This window comes from Oncorhynchus clarkii, chromosome 2, assembly GCF_045791955.1.
Source record: "Oncorhynchus clarkii lewisi isolate Uvic-CL-2024 chromosome 2, UVic_Ocla_1.0, whole genome shotgun sequence".
NCBI lineage: Eukaryota > Metazoa > Chordata > Actinopteri > Salmoniformes > Salmonidae > Oncorhynchus > Oncorhynchus clarkii.
Genome location: NC_092148.1, coordinates 11,892,805 through 11,919,828, shown reverse-complemented (window position 1 = coordinate 11,919,828; position 27,024 = coordinate 11,892,805). Strand labels below are relative to the sequence as shown.

At 44.5% G+C, this 27,024-nt stretch overlaps 1 protein-coding gene across 1 annotated transcript in view; it reads right to left on the bottom strand.

Moving 5' to 3' along the window:
• Positions 1–27,024, bottom strand: part of LOC139421317 (inward rectifier potassium channel 2-like) — a 37,221-nt gene that overhangs the window by 5,476 nt on the left and 4,721 nt on the right. Inside the window, exons 2-6 of the mRNA XM_071172085.1 lie at positions 6,393–6,647; positions 5,867–6,215; positions 5,544–5,726; positions 4,854–5,123; positions 1,590–4,815 (exon numbers count right to left, since the gene is read on the bottom strand). Coding sequence (XP_071028186.1) covers positions 1,590–2,627 — 1,038 coding nt within the window. The 5' untranslated portion in view covers positions 2,628–4,815; positions 4,854–5,123; positions 5,544–5,726; positions 5,867–6,215; positions 6,393–6,647. The remainder of the gene's footprint in view (positions 1–1,589; positions 4,816–4,853; positions 5,124–5,543; positions 5,727–5,866; positions 6,216–6,392; positions 6,648–27,024) is intronic.

Sequence of the window (27,024 nt, the reverse complement as noted above, 5' to 3'; positions counted from 1 at the left end):
CTTACTACACAACCTTTTTCAGGAGTCAATCCCCAGCCTCAGCACTGAGAAACACCAGTCTACAGCCATACTCCACAGGCCTAGGCTTACTACACAACCTTTTTCAGGAGTCAATCCCCAGCCTCAGCACTGAGAAACACCAGTCTACAGCCATACTCCACAGGCCTAGGCTTACTACACAACCTTCTTCAGGAGTCAATCCCCAGCCTCAGCACTGAGAAACACAATTCTGCCATGATCCCCCAAAACTTATCAAAGCTGCCCCGTCTGAACTTTGACATGATCAAGCTTTTAAGAAGATCTAAATGTCCCTCTCTTCACCTCCCTGCTCTAGAGCTTTACAACCCACAGGACAATGAAAGCAGTGGTAGGTAAGGGCCACATGAAACACAATAGATACAGACCGGCAGACAATGTGTCAGAACACACACCACCTCGCAAACTTTCCCCAAAATCGCCAACAGATGGCCAGAAAAGAGTATTATCTATATACAGTACACAGACAGAACCATACACACACGCAGGCGCGCGCACACACACACACACACACACACACACACACACACACACACACACACACACACACACACACACACAAGTTTTGAGTTAAAGAATCCTGGGGAAATGAATCCCTTGGTAAATCTTCTAAACCCCTGAGGAAGAATAAAACAAGCTCTCATTAACCACAGACATCAGAGTACAGTCCAGATGGCCTCACCGATATCACTCTCTCTCTCGCTCTCCCTCTCCCTCTCTACTTCTCCCCATCACTTTCCATCTATCTCTCTCTCCCTCTCCCTCTACTTCTCCCCATCACTTTCCATCTCTCTCTCTCTCGCTCTCTCTCTCTCTCTCCCTCTCTACTTCTCCCCATCACTTTCCATCTATCTCTCTCTCCCTCTCCCTCTACTTCTCCCCATCACTTTCCATCTCTCTCTCTCTCGCTCTCTCTCTCTCTCTCCCTCTCTACTTCTCCCCATCACTTTCCATCTATCTCTCTCTCCCTCTCCCTCTACTTCTCCCCATCACTTTCCATCTCTCTCTCTCTGTCTCCCTCTCTACTTCTCCCCATCACTTTCCATCCATCCATCTTTCTCTCTCTCTCCCTCTCTACTTCTCCCTACCACTTTCCATCTCTCTCTCTCTCTCTCTCTCTCCCTCTCTACTTCTCCCCACCACTTTCCATCTCTCTCTCTCTCTCTCACTCACTCACTCACTCACTCACTCACTCACTCACTCACTCACTCACTCACTCACTCACTCACACTCTCTCTCTCTCTCTCTCTCTCTCTCTCTCTCTCTCTCCCTCCCTCTCCCTCTCCCTCGCTACTGCTCCCCATCACTTTCCATCTCTCTCTCTCCAGAATTGTTAATACAGTTACTGATGTGTCCTGCCTCTTCTACTGTTTACAGCCCCTTCAGTATCTTTACAGTTACTGATGTGTCCTGCCTCTTCTACTGTTTGCAGCCCCTTCAGTATCTTTACAGTTACTGATGTGTCCTGCCTCTTCTACTGTTTACAGCCCCTTAAGTCTCTTTGCTCCCTTCCTTCATCCCTCAACAAATCCTCTTCTTCTCTCCTTTCTTACCTTCAATAGCTGTGCACGTACATGTGCCTCTACCAGGTGGCTCTTGCGTAGGTTCCCCACCCTCCACATCATGCAGAGTTTCCCGTCTCTCAGCGCCACCACTGCCGTGTCAGAGAACAACAGCGTCTCGTTACGCTTCTTGGGCTTAGCGATCTTCGCCATGACCGCTCCGATGATGAAGGCGTCGATGATGCAGCCCACAATGCACTGCAAGACGACCGCCATCACCGCCAGGGGGCAGGCCTCGGTCACGCTGCGGAAGCCGTAACCAATGGACGTCTGCGTCTCCAGGGAGAACAGGAAGGCCGCCATAAAGCTGTTCACCTGAACGAAACACGTTTCCTCCACTTCCACCACCGCCCCTGCTCCGGACTCATCTCCTCCCCCGGAAGAGGCACCCGAGCTGGGGTTGAGGCGGATGGCGAAGTCCCCGTGCGCGGCGGCAATGAGCCAGAAGGCGAAGCCAAAGAGCAGCCAGGAGAGGAGGAAAGAGAGGCAGAAGATGACTAGCATCCAACGCCAGCGGATGTCCACGCAGGTGGTGAAAAGGTCGCTGAGGTAACGCTGGCCCCTCTCGCTCATGTTGACGAAGGTGACGTTGCAGCGCCCGTCCTTGCCCACAAAGCGGTGGCGGGGCCGGCGTCTAGAGTGCCGGGTGAGCCGGCGGCTTGAGGAGGAAGGGGACGACAGTGTTGAATCTCGGTCCGAGGACGAACAGCCTTCTCCCCTTCTCCCCAGACTTCCACCCCTCCCGCCCCTCAGTCCTGAGCGCCCTCCTCCTTTCATCGATCCTTCCCCTCCTCCTGCCTCCAGGGCTCCGCTGGGCCTCCGTGCATTGCTGCCGTTGCCCTGCAGGGGGAGTGCTTTGCCATTTCGGTTGTGTGTGGGAGAGAGACTGGTGGGGCTCCCTGAGCCTCTCGTGCTCCCCCCCACCCTGGCCGTGTCAGCAACACTCAGAGCCAGCTTAATGACTTCCTCCTCATCTACCAGCCCGTCAACCACCGCACTGAAACGTCGCTTAACACGCGCCGCTCCCATGGTGCTAAATACAATGTCTTACGCTGATGAAGCTGTAGTCTCAACTCCTATGTGCTTGTGAGTTTATGACCACCTAGGTATTGATAAGAACCTGATGTTCTGTACTTCTTTCCAGTTCCACTGTTTCTATGGTGAAAAGTAATCCATCTGATGTGGTAAAGGTAAATCCATGAGGGAAAACTGTATCCAGCAGTAGATGACTTCCCTCACTTCCCGGATCATTGTTCCACTAACTTTTTATTAACAGTCAGGGTTACTCACAGCTCTACAGTGTCCTGATTCACAGTCTTCCTTCCATTCTCTTGAAGGAAACTCAGTGGTCAAGTTGTTGCTGTATATACTCCTCTGGTCAGAAACGTATTCCACAGCAGCAGATACACAGTCTCGCAGTAATACTGTATAGTCCCTGTAGTACTTACACTCCTTTGGGCTGAAGAGGGAGGTTACACACGTGTCCAGGGTATCAACAGGAGGGACCCATAGTCTGTGGCCATCTTACGAGGAAGCAGGAGTTTTGCTGACAGTTTGAAACAGCACGAGGGAAACACATTGAGCAGGCTACAGGAACTGAGAAGCTTGAAAGGATGAGAGCTGGGGATACAATGGGGTAGTAGTAAGGAAGATATATACTCCCCACATTCACTAAAGTGCAATATGACAATACAGAGTCCAGGGGTAGATCCACAGTAAAGTACAGTCAAACAGTGTCTATGTTTCTAACACGTATCTAACATGCAACCAGCAGAGAAAAGAATAGCATGCTGTTTCTTACGTTCCATGATCTTCACTTCCCAGTGGTTTGGTCATGGAAAATACACAGGGCAGATTGAAACAGAGGAGGAACTCCTTAGACTATTGATTCAGATAATGGTACACAATTCCAATCCATTCACTTCCTATCAGTCAGAGTATGTTCCTATCTATGTTTCCTTTGCTACAGGGCCTTGGAACACATTTATGAGCTACAGTAGCCATGCACTGTGTAAATAATACTCACTCAGTGTCTCTCTCAAGTGGGAGACTGTGACCAGCAGTTTCCCCTCAAATCCAAGTATCTTTTCCAAGCCACAAAAGTCCTCAAATGTCAGTGGTGAGTTCTTGGCACAACAAAAGCAGACTTTTAGAGACATTTGAAATATGTTTACGGCTCTCTCAGGTGACTGCTTTTTTTAACAGGATATCCTATTCCTGAGAGTCTCTGTGTTTCTCCTAAAGGCATTGTCAATTCAGTACAGAACACACTGCGCAGACTGACTACTGACCAGATCAGCTACATGGTATTAACTCAGTGTTGTAAAAATGTATACAACAATAAGGAGACTTACTCTCCACTACAACTGCATGGGAGAATTCTCTATAACAGAGGGAGTGAGGGAAAGAGAGGGAGAAAGACAAGAAATAAAAGGAGAGAGAATGAAGTTACTTGACTTGAATGCCAAGGCATGTACAATTGTGTGTACTTTCTGTGTACCTATTTTTGTGTACCATCCTATACATATGATACCAGTATTAATTCTATACAACACCTATTATAGAGTCAAAGTGAATGTGTAGGAGGAGCAGAATCCTATTGGCCGGTTGTGGGGAAAGAGGGGAGGGGAGGGCATACACCTGTGGATGACCTCTATGAAAACTCAGAGCTCAAATGTTATTTCAGAGGTCAAATCCTGTCCAATCCTGGGACTGGAGGTGCCGTGTCTTTGTTTTTCCAAACGGGTTGGTTTTAGTTCTCTCCTCTTGGTTCAAGTGTCACACTCAACACCCCTGCTTGACAGAGAACACACATGTTTATCCATTTCAGAAAAGCTTCCAGTCTAATTGCCTTGGAAAAATGTGACAATAATGTGCAGAGGACATGCAAGGAATACTGGGTAAAAACAACGACCCACTGAGGCAAACAAAGGTAATATTCTGGGAAGGGAGATTGTTTTAGTTTTTTGCATGCCAAATCCCTTAGGGATAAAAAACAAAGAAAACTCAAAAGGTTTAATTCAGGGCAAATCCAAATGACATAAAAAATGTTTAGTTGCGATATTAGACTTCACCTTCCGTACTCATTTCCAGTAGACTGTGGTTTCGAACACTGGCAAGTCTTTGACCCCAGTGAACAAGCTAAACATGTTACTAGGTTCCTGAGGAACAGTTCAAACCTTCACCAGCTCCCTGAGAACAGTTTACAGTGTAACACCTTGACCAGCTCCCTGAGGACAGTTTACAGTGTAACACCTTAACCAGATCACCTAGGACAGTTTACAGTGTAACACCCTAACTAGGAGCAACAAAGGCACAACACAGGGGAATACCAAGGCAACAGTCGTTACCTGGTGTCCTAGGTTTACACAGAGACAGATGTTATCTACTGTCCTAGGTTTACACAGAGACAGGTGTTACCTGTTGTCCAAGGTTTACACAGAGACAGGTGTTATCTATTGTCCTAGGTTTACACAGAGACAGATGTTACCTACTGTCCTAGGTTTACACAGAGACAGGTGTTACCTGTTGTCCAAGGTTTACACAGAGACAGATGTTACCTGTTGTCCAAGGTTTACACAGAGACAGGTGTTACCTACTGTCCTAGGTTTACACAGAGACAGATGTTACCTGTTGTCCTAGGTTTACACAGAGACAGGTGTTACTTGTTGTCCTAGGTTTACACAGAGACAGATGTTACCTACTGTCCTAGGTTTACACAGAGACAGGTGTTACCTGTTGTCCAAGGTTTACACAGAGACAGGTGTTACCTGCTGTCCTAGGTTTACACAGAGACAGATGTTACCTGCTGTCCTAGGTTTACACATAGACAGATGTTACCTACTGTCCTAGGTTTACACAGAGACAGATGTTACCTGTTGTCCAAGGTTTACACAGAGACAGGTGTTACCTGTTGTCCTAGGTTTACACAGAGACAGGTGTTACCTGCTGTCCTAGGTTTACAAAGAGACAGATGTTACCTACTGTCCTAGGTTTACACAGAGACAGATGTTACCTGCTGTCCTAGGTTTACACAGAGACAGGTGTTACTTACTGTCCTAGGTTTACACAGAGACAGATGTTACCTGCTGTCCTAGGTTTACACAGAGACAGGTGTTACTTACTGTCCTAGGTTTACACAGAGACAGATGTTACCTACTGTCCTAGGTTTACACAGAGACAGATGTTACCTACTGTCCTAGGTTTACACAGAGACAGGTGTTACTTACTGTCCTAGGTTTACACAGAGACAGGTGTTACCTGTTGACCAAGGTTTACACAGAGACAGGTGTTGTCATGTCACACAAACAGTAAGAGAGGGGAGAAGAGAAGAAAAGCCTTTACAACAAGTGGAAGTGGGGAAAGAGATCCCTCCTAAAGTGAGAGGTGACGTAGGGGTTCATTTTGACTGGTCTGCTGCCCTCCCTCTCTCAGGCATAATAACAGGAATTTAGGGGCTGCACTTCTGAGAAAGTAGAGAACACACAATCCTTCTCTCTTTCCTTCTTTCTCTGGCGTTTTCTTCTTTTGCTCAGTCAGTCGTCACATTTCTTATCCCGTCTGGTTTCTTATCCCGTTTTGTTCCTCCCATGACGCCTCTCCTGTGTCCTTGCCAACCTGGTAATAACATGACAATACAGACCAACCAACAATCAGCATAAACAGAGATACAACCATGACTTCAGATCTCCTTTGTGAAAACAGATGCTCTGATGATGTAAGCAGGTAGGTCTTGTCTTGTGGACATTCTGAGAATGTAAGTCGGTAAGGAGCAAAAGGGCAGGATGGACTCACCGTCTCTAACCCTCCATGGTTTTCATCTTCATTTGTAATAGCTCAATGAAAACCCATAATAAAACCAATAAAATCATGTAATCAGTAACCTGTACGTTGAGACTTGGTCTGTCTGGGTGCTCTGGCGTAGCTCTTGTAACACAACAAATATTCCTGTGTCCAGCTTACTGGGAGTGTTGATGTTGCGTCACTTCTTGGAAAGAATGGGAAGAAATGTCTCCGGAATTACAAATGAAAATGTCTCCATCATGGAACCTGGAATAAAAAGAAACAGAGGGTGGAATAAGAGAACCACTTCCATTGGGATAGTTTACTGTATATCTTTACAGTCATATTGTATGACCCATACAGGTGAATAAGCTGTGAATTTGGGCCCCAATACTGTACATCTTGACGGTTATTGCAAACACACACACATGTTTATTTTACTATCCTTCTGGGGACCAAACAATTGATTCCCTAAGCCTAAAAAAGCCTAAGGGGACTGGTGGAATGTCTCCAATTTTCCTTGTATTACTATCTTTGTGAGGACTTCTGGTCCCCACAAGGATAGCAAAACCAAACCACACACACACACACGTGTATTTGTGAGACAGCGAGGGAATTACATATCCCATATACTAGCCTGGGGCCTGGGGCCTGGGGCCTGGGGCCTGGGGCCTGGGGAATGGGGCCTGGGACCTGGGGCCTGGGGCCTGGGGCCATTCCATTGTCATGCTATAGTCCACTGCCATGCTGCTATGGATCACAACACTGCAGTGTACATGGTGCTGTATCACATGGAAACAACTACAGAGGAATGCTGATGTGTTACCGAGGCAACATTTGATGAATCATGCTGCTAAAGAAGGACAAGGAGAAAGAGGGAGGAGACTCCAGTCACCCAAGTCATAGACTGTTCTCTCTGTTACCGCACGGCAGGCGGTACCGGAGCGCCAAGTCTGGGACCAAAAAGCTCCTTAACAGCTTCTACCCCCAAGCCATAAGACTGCTGAACAATTCATCAAATGGCCACCAGGACTATTTACATTGACAACAATTTGTTTTTACACTGCTGCTACTGGCTGTTTATTATCTATGCATAGTCACATTACCCCAACCTACATGTACAAATGACCTCAACTGGCCTGTACCCCCGAACTTTATGTTTTATTTTTTACCTGCATTGTCGGTTAAGGGCTTGTAAGTAAGCATTTCAGGGTAAGGTCAAAACCTGTTGTACTCAGCGCAAGTGACAAATACAATTTGATTTGTTTATAGAATGAGACAGAGAGAAGAGGGGGTGAACCGTAGTATATAGAATGAGACAGAGAGAAGATGGGGTGAACCGTAGTATATAGAATGAGACAGAGAGAAGAGGGGGTGAACCGTAGTATATAGAATGAGACAGAGAGAAGATGGGGTGAACCGTAGTATATAGAATGAGACAGAGTAGGGGGGGTGAACCGTAGTATATAGAATGAGACAGAGTAGAGGGGGTGAACCGTAGTATATAGAATGAGACAGAGAGAAGAGGGGGTGAACCGTAGTATATAGAATGAGACACAGAGAAGAGGGGGTGAATCGTAGTATATAGAATGAGACACAGAGAAGAGGGGGTGAACCGTAGTATATAGAATGAGAGAGTAGAGGGGGTGAACCGTAGTATATAGAATGAGAGAGTAGAGGGGGTGAACCGTAGTATATAGAATGAGACACAGAGAAGAGGGGGTGAACCGTAGTATAAAGAATGAGACAGAGTAGAGGGGGTGAACCGTAGTATATAGAATGAGAGAGTAGAGGGGGTGAACCGTAGTATATAGAATGAGACACAGAGAAGAGGGGGTGAATCGTAGTATATAGAATGAGACAGAGTAGATGGGGTGAACCGTAGTATATAGAATGAGAGAGTAGAGGGGGTGAACCGTAGTATATGGAATGAGAGAGTAGAGGGGGTGCACCGTAGTACATAGAATGAGACAGAGTAGAGGGGGTGAACCGTAGTATATGGAATGAGAGAGTAGATGGGGTGAACCGTAGTATATAGAATTAGACAGAGTAGAGGGGGTGAACCGTAGTATATGGAATGAGACAGAGTAGAGGGGGTGAACCGTAGTATATAGAATGAGACAGAGTAGAGGGGGTGAACCGTAGTATATGGAATGAGAGAGTAGAGGGGGTGAACCGTAGTATATAGAATTAGACAGAGTAGAGGGGGTGAACCGTAGTATATGGAATGAGAGAGTAGAGGGGGTGAACCGTAGTATATGGAATGAGAGAGTAGAGGGGGTGAACCGTAGTATATGGAATGAGACAGAGTAGAGGGGGTGAACCGTAGTATATAGAATGAGACAGAGAGTAGAGGGGGTGAACCGTAGTATATAGAATGAGACAGAGAGAAGAGGGGGTGAACCGTAGTATATAGAATGAGACAGAGTAGAGGGGGTGAACCGTAGTATATGGAATGAGACAGAGTAGAGGGGGTGAACCATAGTATATGGAATGAGACAGAGTAGAGGGGGTGAACTGTAGTATATAGAATGAGACAGAGTAGAGGGGGTGAACTGTAGTATATAGAATGAGACAGAGTAGAGGGGGTGAACAGTAGTATATACAGTCAGCGAAGTAACTGAAAAAGAGATGAAAAGGAAGAGGATAGTGAATTATAAATGAGATTGGGATGAAGACTAAAACGGAACGGTATTGAGATCTGTGATGTGGTGATGGTGACGGAATGCTGTGGATTACAGCTGGGCTCGTGACTGCAGTAATCCCACCATGACTCTGATAATCTACTCAAGTCTTTATATAAGAACCACTCAACCACGGCCAGAGGGAGTGTACACATACAGGTAGGATACAGTAGGTAACTGAACACACAGGTACGAACCACTACACATTGTTAACTTTAACTGTACACATACCGATGATTGGCTGCAGTATACACACACACAAAGGTAGGATACAGTACAGGTAGGTAAAGGTACAGACTTAACACAGTGTGTGTGTGTGTGTGTGTGTGAGAGAGAGAGAGAGAGAGAGAGAGAGAGAGAGAGAGAGAGAGAGAGAGAGAGAGAGAATATAAATATAAAAAAAGCATGACATTGAAATGAACAAATCCCCCTGTCGTTTACAAGATATAAATCTCAGTAACAGTTAAACATTTCATTTGGGAGGTATTTCATCTTTTACATGTGTCAAGTTTCGAAATCCGACAAACAAATGCATGTGGTGTAAAGTAAGTAAAAATACTTTTCAAGTACTACCTAAGTCGTTTTTTGGGGTATCTGTACTTTACTATTTATATTTTTGACAACTTTTACTTTTACTTCACTAGATTCCTTAAGAAAATCATGTACTTTTTAGTCCATACATTTTCCCTGACAACCAAAGTATTCGTTACATTTTGAACAGGACAGGAAAATGGTCCAATTCATGCACTTATTAACAGAACACTAAACACTGGTCATCCCTACATCCCTACTGCCTCTGATCTGATGTACTCATTAAACACACATGCTTCGTTTGTAAATTATGTCTAAATGTTGGAGTCTGCCCCTGGCTATCCGTACATTTTAAAAATATTTGCTTTATATATTTATACTTTTACTTTTGATACTTAAGTATATTTTAGCAATTACATTTACTTTTGATACTTAAGTATATTTAAAACCCTATACTTTTTGACATTTACTCAAGTAGTATTTTACTGGGTAACTATCACTTTAACTTGAGTCATTTTCTATTAAGGTATCTTTACTTTTACAGTGCCTTGCGAAAGTATTCACCTCCTTTGGCATTTTTCCTATTTTGCTATTACAACCTGGAACTAAAATATATTTTGGGGGGGTTGTATCATTTGATTTACACAACATGCCTATCTATCCACTTTGCAAAATATGTTTTATTGTGAAACAAACAAGAAATAAGACAACAAAAAAAAAGAAAACTTAAGCGTGCATAACTATTCAAAGTCAATATTTGTAGAGCCACCTTTTGCAGCAATTACAGCTGCAAGTCTCTTGGGGCATGTCTCTATAAGCTTGGCACATCTAGATACTGGGATTTTTGCCCATTCTTCAAGGCAAAACTGCTCCAGCTCCTTCAAGTTGGATGGGTTCTTGCTGGTGTACAGCAATCTTTAAGTCATACCACAGATTCTCAATTGGATTGAGGTCTGGGCTTTGACTAGGCCATTCCAAGACATTTAAATGTTTCCCCTTAAACCACTTGAGTGTTGCTTTAGCAGTATGCTTAGGGTCATTGTCCTGCTGGAAGGTGAACCTCCGTCCCAGTCTCAAATCTCTGAAGACAAACAGGTTTCCCTCGAGCATTTCCCTGTATTTAGCACCATCCATCATTCCTTCAATTCTGACCAGTTTCCTAGTCCCTGCCGATGTAAAACATCCCCACAGCATGATGCTGCCACCACCATGCTTCACTGTGGGGATGGTGTTCTCAGGGTGATGAGAGGTGTTGGGTTTGTGCCAGACATAGCGTTTTCCTTGATGGTCTAAAAGCTCAATTTTAGTCTCATCTGACCAGGGTACCTTCTTCCATACGCTCTGTGGAGTGTACGACTTAAAGTGGTCCTATGGACAGATACTCCAATCTCTGCTGTGTAGTTTTTACAACTCCTTCAGGGTTATCTTTGGTCTCTTTGTTGCCTCTCTGATCAATGCCCTCCTTGCCTGGTCCGTGAGTTTTGGTGGGCAGCCCTCTCTTGGCAGGTTTGTTGTGGTGCCATATTCTTTCCATTTTTAATAATGGATTTAATGGTGCTCCGTGGGATGTTCAAAGTTTCTGATATTTTTTTATAACCCAACCCTGATCTGTACTTCTCCACAACTTTGTCCCTGACCTGTTTGGAGAGCTCATTGGTTGCTTGGTGGTGCCCCTTGCTTAGTGGTGTTGCAGACTCTGGGGCCTTTCAGAACAGGTGTATACTGAGATCGTGTGACAGATCATGTGACACTTAGATTGCATACAAGTGGACTTTATTTAATTAATTATGTGTCTTCTGAAGGTAATTGGTTGCACCAGATTTTATTTAGGGGCTTCATAGCAAAGGGGGTGAATACATATGCACGCACCACTTTTCCGTTTTTTATTTTTGTAGAGTTTAAGTAATTTTTTTCATTTCACTTCACCAATTTTGACTATTTTGTATATGTCCATTGCATGAAATACAAATAAAATCCATTTATATTACAGGTTGTAATGCAACAAAATAGGAAAACAACTCCAAGGGGGGGTGAATACTTTTGCGAGGCTCTGTACTCAAGTATGACAATTGGGTACTTTTCCACTACTGCATGTGACAAATAATTAGACTCCTCCTACATTATTTTGTGTGAAACTGCACAAACTCTAAAATAACGTGGTGCCTAATGGGATTCCACTTGTTCTGAAACCAGCAGCATTGCTGGAACGGTTGAAGTGGTTATCGGAGGGTCTAAATAGCACCTACACCCTCCATCATTTTCACTTCCTCAGCTTAGTTACACTGGTAGAGAGGCGTGTGAACGCGCAAATGGAGGGCAGAGGGGGTGATTTGGGATTCAGCTAGAGAGAGAGAGAAAAAGTGAGAGAGAGGTGACAGGGAAGGTGTCCCTGTGAAATTGTGATGTGCGACCCTAACCTTTGCCTGCAGCAGTATACTCTATGTAAGCTAGGCACAGAATGTGACCTGCTCTGTTGTGTTGGTTAACTTCATTATCAGTGGGTCAATTGATTATCTTCTTGGACAGACACAGAACAGCCATCAGAACATCACATTCTGTCCTCTACACAGAGGGCTTTATCAACTAATCATCTATAAGCCTAGTTTTAAGGAGCAACTGATATGTCCTAAACAGTGATGTAGTGGTAAAAAAGGTGGGTAAACTATAAACTCCAGTGGTAAACTATAAACTCCAGAGGTAAACTATAAACTCCAGTGGTAAACTATAAACTCGACTGGTAAACTATAAACTCCAGTGGTAAACTATAAACTCCAGTGGTAAACTATAAACTCCAGTGGTAAACTATAAACTCCAGTGGTAAACTATAAACCCCAGTGGTAAACTATAAACTCCAGTGGTAAACTATAAACTCCAGTGGTAAACTATAAACTCCAGTGGTAAACTATAAACTCCAGTGGTAAACTATAAACTCCAGTGGTAAACTATAAACCCCAGAGGTAAACTATAAACCCCAGAGGTAAACTATAAACTCCAGTGGTAAACTATAAACTCCAGTGGTAAACTATAAACTCCAGAGGTAAACTATAAACTCCAGAGGTAAACTATAAACTCCAGAGGTAAACTTTAAACTCCAGAGGTAAACTATAAACTCCAGAGGTAAACTATAAACTCCAGAGGTAAACTATAAACTCCAGTGGTAAACTATAAACTCTAGTGGTAAACTATAAACTCCAGAGGTAAACTATAAACTCCAGTGGTAAACTATAAACTCCAGTGGTAAACTATAAACTCCAGAGGTAAACTATAAACTCCAGTGGTAAACTATAAACTCCAGTGGTAAACTATAAACTCCAGTGGTAAACTATAAACTCCAGAGGTAAACTATAAACTCCAGAGGTAAACTATAAACTCCAGTGGTAAACTATAAACTCCAGAGGTAAACTATAAACTCCAGTGGTAAACTATAAACTCCAGAGGTAAACTATAAACTCCAGTGGTAAACTATAAACTCCAGTGGTAAACTATAAACCCCAGAGGTAAATTATAAACTCCAGTGGTAAACTATAAACCCCAGAGGTAAATTATAAACTCCAGTGGTAAACTATAAACTCCAGTGGTAAACTATAAACTCCAGAGGTAAACTATAAACTCCAGAGGTAAACTATAAACTCCAGAGGTAAACTTTAAACTCCAGAGGTAAACTATAAACTCCAGAGGTAAACTATAAACTCCAGTGGTAAACTATAAACTCTAGTGGTAAACTATAAACTCCAGAGGTAAACTATAAACTCCAGTGGTAAACTATAAACTCCAGTGGTAAACTATAAACTCCAGAGGTAAACTATAAACTCCAGTGGTAAACTATAAACTCCAGTGGTAAACTATAAACTCCAGTGGTAAACTATAAACTCCAGAGGTAAACTATAAACTCCAGAGGTAAACTATAAACTCCAGTGGTAAACTATAAACTCCAGAGGTAAACTATAAACTCCAGAGGTAAACTATAAACTCCAGTGGTAAACTATAAACTCCAGTGGTAAACTATAAACTCCAGAGGTAAACTATAAACTCCAGTGGTAAACTATAAACTCCAGTGGTAAACTATAAACCCCAGAGGTAAATTATAAACTCCAGTGGTAAACTATAAACCCCAGAGGTAAATTATAAACTCCAGTGGTAAACTATAAACTCCAGTGGTAAACTATAAACTCCAGAGGTAAACTATAAACTCCAGAGGTAAACTATAAACTCCAGAGGTAAACTTTAAACTCCAGAGGTAAACTATAAACTCCAGAGGTAAACTATAAACTCCAGTGGTAAACTATAAACTCTAGTGGTAAACTATAAACTCCAGAGGTAAACTATAAACTCCAGTGGTAAACTATAAACTCCAGTGGTAAACTATAAACTCCAGAGGTAAACTATAAACTCCAGTGGTAAACTATAAACTCCAGTGGTAAACTATAAACTCCAGTGGTAAACTATAAACTCCAGAGGTAAACTATAAACTCCAGAGGTAAACTATAAACTCCAGTGGTAAACTATAAACTCCAGAGGTAAACTATAAACTCCAGTGGTAAACTATAAACTCCAGTGGTAAACTATAAACTCCAGTGGTAAACTATAAACTCCAGAGGTAAACTATAAACTCCAGTGGTAAACTATAAACTCCAGTGGTAAACTATAAACCCCAGAGGTAAATTATAAACTCCAGTGGTAAACTATAAACTCCAGTGGTAAACTATAAACCCCAGAGGTAAATTATAAACTCCAGTGGTAAACTATAAACTCCAGTGGTAAACTATAAACCCCAGAGGTAAATTATAAACTCCAGTGGTAAACTATAAACTCCAGAGGTAAACTATAAACTCCAGTGGTAAACTATAAACTCCAGAGGTAAACTATAAACTCCAGTGGTAAACTATAAACTCCAGAGGTAAACTATAAACTCCAGTGGTAAACTATAAACTCCAGTGGTAAACTATAAACTCCAGTGGTAAACTATAAACTCCAGAGGTAAACTATAAACTCCAGTGGTAAACTATAAACTCCAGAGGTAAACTATAAACTCCAGTGGTAAACTATAAACTCCAGAGGTAAACTATAAACTCCAGAGGTAAACTATAAACTCCAGTGGTAAACTATAAACTCCAGAGGTAAACTATAAACTCCAGTGGTAAACTATAAACTCCAGTGGTAAACTATAAACTCCAGTGGTAAACTATAAACTCCAGTGGTAAACTATAAACTCCAGAGGTAAACTATAAACTCCAGTGGTAAACTATAAACTCCAGTGGTAAACTATAAACCCCAGAGGTAAATTATAAACTCCAGTTGTAAACTATAAACTCCAGAGGTAAACTATAAACTCCAGTGGTAAACTATAAACTCCAGAGGTAAACTATAAACTCCAGTGGTAAACTATAAACTCCAGAGGTAAACTATAAACTCCAGAGGTAAACTATAAACTCCAGTGGTAAACTATAAACTCCAGAGGTAAACTATAAACTCCAGTGGTAAACTATAAACTCCAGAGGTAAACTATAAACTCCAGTGGTAAACTATAAACTCCAGTGGTAAACTATAAACTCCAGTGGTAAACTATAAACTCCAGTGGTAAACGATAAACTCCAAAGGTAAACTATAAACTCCAGTGGTAAACTATAAACTCCAGTGGTAAACTATAAACCCCAGAGGTAAATTATAAACTCCAGTGGTAAACTATAAACTCCAGTGGTAAACTATAAACCCCAGAGGTAAATTATAAACTCCAGTGGTAAACTATAAACTCCAGTGGTAAACTATAAACTCCAGTGGTAAACTATAAACTCCAGAGGTAAACTATAAACTCCAGTGGTAAACTATAAACTCCAGTGGGTGATCGAGACAAACCACCACCAATATGAACAAAAACGTATTACATTTTTATAACAACTTGGGGTTAAACACTCCAAGTAGAGAAGTCTAAAGATAAATAATCCACATGGTTACAGAGGAACATTTTGAAATCATTTTTTTATAAATTTGTACAATTTAAAGAGAGTATGTTGGGGACAGTCTAATGGAAGTCAATGGTACCTATATTAGCATTTTCCAAATCATGTCCAAATCATGTCCTAATAATTTATAAGTAAATGAATTGAGTTACACAATACATTTTGAGATCCTTTAGCATAATTTGGACAGGAAACCTCATCATAGTGAGGATATTAATAGTGATCAATATTCCCTCTAAGCTACGCGTGGGCGTGCAGCTCCCTGGGAGTGCAGCTCCCTGGGACTGCCTCGCAGAAGAAATATCAGCCCTCACAGAGAAGCACGAGATTGAACTTCCCTCAACTTTCTAGTTTTCCCCTTTAGTTAACACTATCAACGTTTCCCTCTGCTTTGCAAATTGTGATCGAATCAACGCACTATTAGCTACTTTCAATCCAGCATACTGAAACAAAACGAACTATGCAAGATATTTTCTTGTAGGAAGAGTGCATTGAGTAGGATTCTATTGCATTGACAGGCACGACTCAGGCCCATACTCTACACAGACTGGTGCGCCATAACCAATCAGAGCTGCAGTATCCCTGTATGCAAATAGACCATTGCCATATATGGATGTGCATGTAGCCAGTTGTGTACATTTGTTCCTATTCTTTGCTAGTGAGTTATTAGCCCAATTATAGCTAGTTTCTAGTCAGCAACGGGGGAGTGGTTGCTTCCTACAAGAGCACAAAATGTGTGCATATCTTTGAAAAGCAAGTAACAAACAAAAAATGTATTCTAGACACTGATATCTGTTCAAAATGTTGTTTGTCTATGGATATCTAAGTCTTATCAAACTTCAAAAATACATTTTCCTTAAAAGGGGGGTGTGTTCCCATAACATACCCTATTATTAGCATGTTGATTGTATTTGTAGGCCAATAGGGAAGGTAGACCATGGGGAGATGTTCATAATGAAACATATCTTCTTTAAGTACTTCCATTTGTTTGATAAGAATAGCACAGATTTTCTGAGTGGACCCCACATGGGGCTCTGATCTCTAGTATGGGAACCACTGTACTAACCTTTCTCTCTCTGTCTCCTCTGCCTCCTCCTCCATGCATCACAGCCTGCCTCAGCCTCACCACCGTCTGTCTCACCAGTACTCTCTGTAAAGCAGGTTTATGATGAGAACTTAGTAGCCTGCTGAGGTCAGGCTCCATTTAACATTAGCTTCTTACTTCATCATTCTAGCCAACTAGCTAGCTAGCTGGCTAACACTAGCCAGAGCCGAGCCCTTTAACGTTACTGCAATACGAATAGAGGTCTCTGCCGGCAGCTAGCCACCTGACTGACATTAACAACATCTGCTCTTTCCATGACAGATTGACCAGGTGAATCCAGGTGAAAGATATGATCCCTTACTAATGTCACCTATTAAATACACTTCACTCAGTGTAGAAGGTGAGGAGACAGGTTAAAGAATGATTTTTAAGACTTGAGACAATTGAGACATAGATTGCGTGTGTGTGTCATTCAGAGGGTGAATGTGCAAGACAAAAGATGTAAGTATCTTTGAACGGGGTATGGTAGTACTCCGAGCTGGGGTAGTTCATGTCACGTCTCACTGGCCCTTGGCCTGTGCCGCGACTCACGAGAGGGCGGAGTTAGCCATTTGAGAGAGTGGTGTATGTACAGCTAACAAGGCAAATCCGGGAGGGGCAGGCGAACATAACAGAGGCAGGAGTGATAAAAACTCAGAGAATATAACCGTTCTGAGCGTTGATCAACACTGGGAATGCAATAGTAATTGGGTAAACTCTAATTAACAAAATAAAAAACGTTTAATCTATTTCACAAATAAAAAGGTTTGTAAACAGCATTTACTTGTATTTACCCTCCACTACTTCCCTGGTCCTAAACAATCACAGTCCTGTACAAGATGGTGCTAGATCTATGCTTGGGGGGGTTACAAATAATGTTGACAGGCTTTGGGATCAAATAGTTTAAGAACCAGGGGTACACTGGAAGGAGGACTCTCCCCCTGACCCTTTACACTACCCCAATCTGACTACACTACCCTGTCCTGACTACACTAGCCTGACCTGACTACACTACCCTGCCCTGACAACACTACCCCAATCTGACTACACTACCCTGTCCTGACTACACTACCCCAATCTGACTGCAATACGCTGTCCTGACTACACTACCCTGTCCTGATTACACTACCCTGTACTGACTACACTACCCCAATCTGACTACACTACCCATCCTGACTACACTACCCCAATCTGACTACACTACCCCATCCTGACAACACTACCCCATCCTGACAACACTACCCCATCGTGACAATACTACCCCATCCTGACAACACTACCCCATCCTGACTACACTACCCCATCCTGACAACACTACCTCATCCTGACTACACTACCCCATCCTGACTACACTACCCCATCCTGACAACACTACCCCATCCTGACAACACTACCCCATCCTGACAACACTACCCCATCCTGACAACACTACCCCACCCTGACAACACTACCCATCCTGACAACACTACCCCATCCTGATTACAGTACCCCATCCTGATTACACTACCCCATCCTGACAACACTACCCCATCCTGATTACACTACCCCATCCTGACAACACTACCCCATCCTGATTACACTACCCCATACTGACTACACTACCCCATCCTGACTATACTACCCATCCTGACTACACTACCCCATCCTGATTACACTACCCCATACTGAATACACTACCCCATACTGACTACACTACCCATCCTGACTACACTACCCCATCCTGATTACACTAGCCCATACTGACTACACTACCCCTTCCTGACTACACTACCCCATACTGATTACACTACCCCATCCTGACTATACTACCCATCCTGATTACACTACCCATCCTGACTACACTACCCCATACTGACTACACTACCCCATACTGACTACACTACCCATCCTGACTACACTACCCCATACTGACTACACTACCCCATACTGACTACACTACCCATACTGACTACACTACCCATCCTGACTACACTACCCCATCCTGATTACACTACCCCATACTGACTACACTACCCCATACTGACTACACTACCCCATACTAACTACACTACCCATACTGACTACACTACCCATCCTGACTACACTACCCCATACTGACTACACTACCCATCCTGACTACACTACCCCATCCTGACTACACTACCCCATCCTGACAACACTACCCCATCCTGATTACACTACCCCATCCTGATTTTACTACCCCATCCTGACAACACTACCCCATCCTGACTACACTACCCCATCCTGACTACACTACCCCATCCTGATTACACTACCCCATCCTGACAACACTACCCCATCCTGATTACACTACCCCATCCTGACAACACTACCCCATCCTGACTACACTACCCCATCCTGACTACACTACCCCATCCTGATTACACTACCCCATCCTGACAACACTACCCCATCCTGATTACACTACCCCATCCTGACAACACTACCCCATCCTGACTACACAACCCCATCCTGACAACACTACCCCATCCTGATTACACTACCCCATCCTGACAACACTACCCCATCCTGATTACACTACCCCATCCTGACAACACTACCCCATCCTGATTACACTACCCCATCCTGAGTTTACTACCCATCCTGACAACACTACCCCATCCTGACTACACTACCCCATCCTGACTACACTACCCCATCCTGATTACACTACCCCATCCTGATTACACTACCCCATCCTGACAACACTACCCCATCCTGATTACACTACCCCATCCTGACAACACTACCCCATCCTGACTACACTACCCCATCCTGATTACACTACCCCATCCTGACAACACTACCCCATCCTGATTACACTACCCCATCCTGACCACACTACCCCATCCTGATTACACTACCCATCCTGACTACACTACCCCATACTGACTACACTACCCCATACTGACTACACTACCCATCCTGACTACACTACCCCATACTGACTACACTACCCCATCCTGATTACACTACCCATCCTGACTACACTACCCCATACTGACTACACTACCCCATCCTGATTACACTACCCATCCTGACTACACTACCCCATACTGAGTACACTACCCCATCCTGACTATACTACCCATCCTGACTACACTACCCCATCCTGATTACACTACCCCATACTGACTACACTACCCCATACTTACTACACTACCCATCCTGACTACACTACCCCATCCTGATTACACAACCCCATCCTGACAACACTACCCCATCCTGATTACACTACCCATCCTGACTACACTACCCTATACTGACTACACTACCCCATCCTGACAACACTACCCCATCCTGATTACACTACCCCATCCTGACAACACTACCCCATCCTGATTACACTACCCCATCCTGACAACACTACCCCATCCTGATTACACTACCCCATCCTGATTTTACTACCCCATCCTGACAACACTACCCCATCCTGACTACACTAACCCATCCTGACTACACTACCCCATCCTGACAACACTACCCCATCCTGATTACACTACCCCATCCTGACAACACTACCCCATCCTGACTACACTACCCCATCCTGATTACACTACCCCATCCTGACAACACTACCCCATCCTGACAACACTACCCCATCCTGATTACACTACCCCATCCTGACAACACTACCCCATCCTGATTACACTACCCCATCCTGATTTTACTACCCCATCCTGACAACACTACCCCATCCTGACTACACTACCCCATCCTGACTACACTACCCCATCCTGATTACACTACCCCATCCTGATTACACTACCCCATCCTGATTACACTACCCCATCCTGATTTTACTACCCCATCCTGACAACACTACCCCATCCTGACTACACTATCCCATCCTGACTACACTACCCTGTCCTGACAACACTACCCCATCCTGATTACACTACCCCATCCTGACAACACTACCCCATCCTGACTACACTACCCCATCCTGATTACACTACCCCATCCTGACAACACTACCCCATCCTGACAACACTACCCCATCCTGATTACACTACCCCATCCTGACAACACTACCCCATCCTGATTACACTACCCCATCCTGATTTTACTACCCCATCCTGACAACACTACCCCATCCTGACTACACTATCCCATCCTGACTACACTACCCTGTCCTGACAACACTACCCCATCCTGATTACACTACCCCATCCTGACAACACTACCCCATCCTGACTACACTACCCCATCCTGATTACACTACCCCATCCTGACAACACTACCCCATCCTGACAACACTACCCCATCCTGATTACACTACCCCATCCTGACAACACTACCCCATCCTGATTACACTACCCCATCCTGATTTTACTACCCCATCCTGACAACACTACCCCATCCTGACTACACTACCCCATCCTGACTACACTACCCCATCCTGATTACACTACCCCATCCTGACAACACTACCCCATCCTGACTACACTACCCCATCCTGATTACACTACCCCATCCTGACAACACTACCCCATCCTGACAACACTACCCCATCCTGATTACACTACCCCATCCTGACTACACTACCCCATCCTGACTACACTACCCCATCCTGACAACACTACCCCATCCTGACTACACTACCCCATCCTGACTACACTACCCCATCCTGATTACACTACCCCATCCTGACAACACTACCCCATCCTGATTACACTACCCCATCCTGACAACACTACCCCATCCTGACTACACTACCCCATCCTGACTACACTACCCCATCCTGATTACACTACCCCATCCTGACAACACTACCCCATCCTGATTACACTACCCCATCCTGACAACACTACCCCATCCTGACTACACAACCCCATCCTGACAACACTACCCCATCCTGATTACACTACCCCATCCTGACAACACTACCCCATCCTGATTACACTACCCCATCCTGACAACACTACCCCATCCTGATTACACTACCCCATCCTGAGTTTACTACCCATCCTGACAACACTACCCCATCCTGACTACACTACCCCATCCTGACTACACTACCCCATCCTGATTACACTACCCCATCCTGATTACACTACCCCATCCTGACAACACTACCCCATCCTGATTACACTACCCCATCCTGACAACACTACCCCATCCTGACTACACTACCCCATCCTGATTACACTACCCCATCCTGACAACACTACCCCATCCTGATTACACTACCCCATCCTGACCACACTACCCCATCCTGATTACACTACCCATCCTGACTACACTACCCCATACTGACTACACTACCCATCCTGACTACACTACCCCATACTGACTACACTACCCCATCCTGATTACACTACCCATCCTGACTACACTACCCCATACTGACTACACTACCCCATCCTGATTACACTACCCATCCTGACTACACTACCCCATACTGAGTACACTACCCCATCCTGACTATACTACCCATCCTGACTACACTACCCCATCCTGATTACACTACCCCATACTGACTACACTACCCCATACTTACTACACTACCCATCCTGACTACACTACCCCATCCTGATTACACAACCCCATCCTGACAACACTACCCCATCCTGATTACACTACCCATCCTGACTACACTACCCTATACTGACTACACTACCCCATCCTGACAACACTACCCCATCCTGATTACACTACCCCATCCTGACAACACTACCCCATCCTGATTACACTACCCCATCCTGACAACACTACCCCATCCTGATTACACTACCCCATCCTGATTTTACTACCCCATCCTGACAACACTACCCCATCCTGACTACACTACCCCATCCTGACTACACTACCCCATCCTGACAACACTACCCCATCCTGATTACACTACCCCATCCTGACAACACTACCCCATCCTGACTACACTACCCCATCCTGATTACACTACCCCATCCTGACAACACTACCCCATCCTGACAACACTACCCCATCCTGATTACACTACCCCATCCTGACAACACTACCCCATCCTGATTACACTACCCCATCCTGATTTTACTACCCCATCCTGACAACACTACCCCATCCTGACTACACTACCCCATCCTGACTACACTACCCCATCCTGATTACACTACCCCATCCTGATTACACTACCCCATCCTGATTACACTACCCCATCCTGATTTTACTACCCCATCCTGACAACACTACCCCATCCTGACTACACTATCCCATCCTGACTACACTACCCTGTCCTGACAACACTACCCCATCCTGATTACACTACCCCATCCTGACAACACTACCCCATCCTGACTACACTACCCCATCCTGATTACACTACCCCATCCTGACAACACTACCCCATCCTGACAACACTACCCCATCCTGATTACACTACCCCATCCTGACAACACTACCCCATCCTGATTACACTACCCCATCCTGATTTTACTACCCCATCCTGACAACACTACCCCATCCTGACTACACTATCCCATCCTGACTACACTACCCTGTCCTGACAACACTACCCCATCCTGATTACACTACCCCATCCTGACAACACTACCCCATCCTGACTACACTACCCCATCCTGATTACACTACCCCATCCTGACAACACTACCCCATCCTGACAACACTACCCCATCCTGATTACACTACCCCATCCTGACAACACTACCCCATCCTGATTACACTACCCCATCCTGATTTTACTACCCCATCCTGACAACACTACCCCATCCTGACTACACTACCCCATCCTGACTACACTACCCCATCCTGATTACACTACCCCATCCTGACAACACTACCCCATCCTGACTACACTACCCCATCCTGATTACACTACCCCATCCTGACAACACTACCCCATCCTGACAACACTACCCCATCCTGATTACACTACCCCATCCTGACTACACTACCCCATCCTGACTACACTACCCCATCCTGACAACACTACCCCATCCTGACTACACTACCCCATCCTGACTACACTACCCCATCCTGATTACACTACCCCATCCTGATTACACTACCCCATCCTGACAACACTACCCCATCCTGATTACACTACCCCATCCTGACAACACTACCCCATCCTGACTACACTACCCCATCCTGATTACACTACCCCATCCTGACAACACTACCCCATCCTGACAACACTACCCCATCCTGATTACACTACCCCATCCTGACTACACTACCCCATCCTGACAACACTACCCCATCCTGATTACACTACCCCATCCTGACTACACTACCCCATCCTGACTACACTACCCCATCCTGACAACACTACCCCATCCTTATTACACTACCCCATCCTGATTACACTACCCCATCCTGACTACACTACCCCATACTGACTACACTACCCATCCTGACTACACTACCCCATCCTGACTACACTACCCCATACTGACTACATTAGCGTGTGTGTTTTCCTCCATTTAAATCATTGGGAGGGCCACCTAAGCATTTTTTTTCGGGCTGTCTAAGTCTTTTTTTTAAAGAACTTAATTTTCAGGGTTTGGAATAAAAACAAATATAAAGTACAGAAAAGATAATGGACCTATATATTTTTCATATAATACTATCTTAGAGAACTAACAATTACCCAAATAAAAGATAGACAGTCGGTGAAAATTGAGAATTGAAAATCCCGAAAACAATGAATTTGGCAGTGTTCATTTTGTTATTATGTTTGAGATAAAGAACATACTGAAGAGCTGGACAAAGAGTAGGACAAAAATTAAAATTAAAAATAGATAACTAATGTAAAATGTCCTGTGTCTGTAAAAACGATATAGTATGTATAAGCTGGAAGTAGAAGCCTAAGTATTGTTGTCCATTAGTTTATTCCAAATGGGGAGGGCTGGTAGGGTTAGAGGAAAACAATAAAGAAGGAAAATACATTTTACAAGGATTGGAAATGATGCAGACCATTACATGGATAGAAGCCACAATCTATCTGCAATACTAAAGCTGATCTACCCCCCACAAAATCAATCAATCAATAAACAAATAAACAGCATTAGCCATGGCAACAAAAACATCTGGAAATCAGTTTTAAAACTAAAAAATTTCTCTAAAATTCAGCCACGCCGATAGGCAGACCAGGCCCCCTGTCCCGCCCCTTTTTGGTCCAGATAAAACAGTGTGTGTTTGTGTGAGAGAGAGAGTGACAACTCTTATCGTGGTGAGGTGGCAAATGCTTCAAATGTCCCCCGTGTGAGTGGCCATGCCCGGGTTATCTGGGAAAAGTGCTCTTCTGAAGTTGTCGGTTCCCATGACCCCTGGAGAGTGTCAGATACGCAGAGTTGCCTGATATGATAATGCACTAGAGATGTGTGGAGGTTACAGTGTGTCATCAGTTGCCCTGTGGAAAACTGTCATATTGGATGACCCTAATCTGATCACATATGCCCTGTCCAGATATAAAGAGAGAGAGAGAGAGAGAGCGAGAGAGAGAGAGAGAGAGATAAACAAGGGAAGTTTATCCTGTGACTTTCTCACTTTCTCTCCATCCACTCTCCCCCTCCCTCCCTCCTCTCTCTACACAGACAGATTATCTTCCCATATTAAGGTGTTATGTATCCAGATTAAGGTTCCCTGTGAATATGATTTCAATGTCATTCAGTAAGCCACAGGATAAACTTCCTTTCTCTTCTCTCTCTCCTTCTAAAACAAAAACTACTTTCACGATGACACACAGGACACTTCCAAGAATCAAAGTTGAAAGAAAGCTCCGTCCACTGAGTTGGATCATCAAGTCACATTGTTGACAGACTGAACCAGTCATGGAGACCTGAAATCCTGACCTCTCCCTACAAGCCCCCAGTTGACTGACTGATTGACTGTGGAGAGCCATACTGATACAGGACAGACACCTTCAGGTATAGCTCTAAATGCTTTCTATTCAGTGTGTTAGTAATAGGCACTTTGGGGAGTATGAACTCAGCAAAAAAAGAAACTGCCCTTTTTCAGGACCCTGCCTTTCAAAGATAATTCGTAAAAATCCAAATAACTTCACAGATCTTCATTGTAAAGGGTTTAAACACTGTTTCCCATGCTTGTTCAATGAACCAAAAACAATTAATGAACATGCACCTGTGGAACGGTCATTAAGACACTAACAGCTTACAGGCGGTAGGCAATTAAGGTCACAGTTATGAACACTTAGGACACTAAAGAGGCCTTTCTACTGACTCTGAAAAACACCAAAAGATAGATGCCCCGGGTCCCTGCCTGCCTGCATGACTGTGCCTTAGGCATGCTGCAAGGAGGCATGAGGACTGCAGATGTAGCCAGGGCAATAAATTGCAATGTCCGTGCTGTGAGACGCCTAAGACAGGCGGATAGCTGATCGTCCTCGCAGTGGCAGACCACGCGTAACAACACCTGCACAGGATCGGTACATTCAAACATCACACCTCCGGGACAGGTACAGGATGGCAACAATAACTTCCCGAGTTACACCAGGAATGCACAATCCCTCCATCAGTGCTCAGACTGTCCTCAATAGGCTGAGAGAGGCTGGACCGAGGACTTGTAGGCCTGTTGTAAGGCAGGATCTCACCAGACATCACCGGCAACAACGTCGCCTATGGGCACAAACCCACCGTCGCTGGACCAGACAGGACTGGCAAAATGTGCTCTTCACTGACGAGTTGCGGTTTTGTCTCACTAGGGGTGATGGTCGGATTCGCATTACACCAAGGCCTGTACTCTGGAGCGGGATCGATTTGGAGGTGGAGGGTCCGTCATGGTCTGGGGCGGTGTGTCACAGCATCATCGGACTGAGCTTGTTGTCATTGCAGGCAATCTCAACACTGTGCTTTACAGGGACGATATCCTCCTCCCTTATGTGGTAGCCTTCCTGCAGGCTCATCCTGACGTGACCCTCCAGCATGACAATGCCACCAGCCATACTGCTCGTTCTGTGCGTGATTTCCTGCAGGACAGGAATGTCAGTGTTCTGCCATGGCCCGTGAAGAGCCCGGATCTCAATCCCATTGAGCACGTCTGGGTCCTGTTGGATCGGAGGGTGAGAGCTAGGGCCATTCCCCCCAGAAATGTCCGGGAACTTGCAGGTGCCTTGGTGGAAGAGTGGGGTATCTTCTCACAGCAAGAACTGGCAAATCTGGTGCAGTCCATGAGGAGGAGATGCACTGCAGTACTTAATGCAGCTGGTGGCCACACCAGATGCTGACTGTTACTTTTGATTTTGACCCCCCCTTTGTTAAGGGACACATTATTCAATTTCTGTTAGTCATATATATATATATTTCCCCTTTATTTAAATAGGCCATAGTGGCGAATGAATGACAATTTAGCAATTTAAACACTGGAGTGATAGATGTGCAGAAAATTAATGTGCAAGTAGAGATACTGGGGTGCAAAGGAGAAAA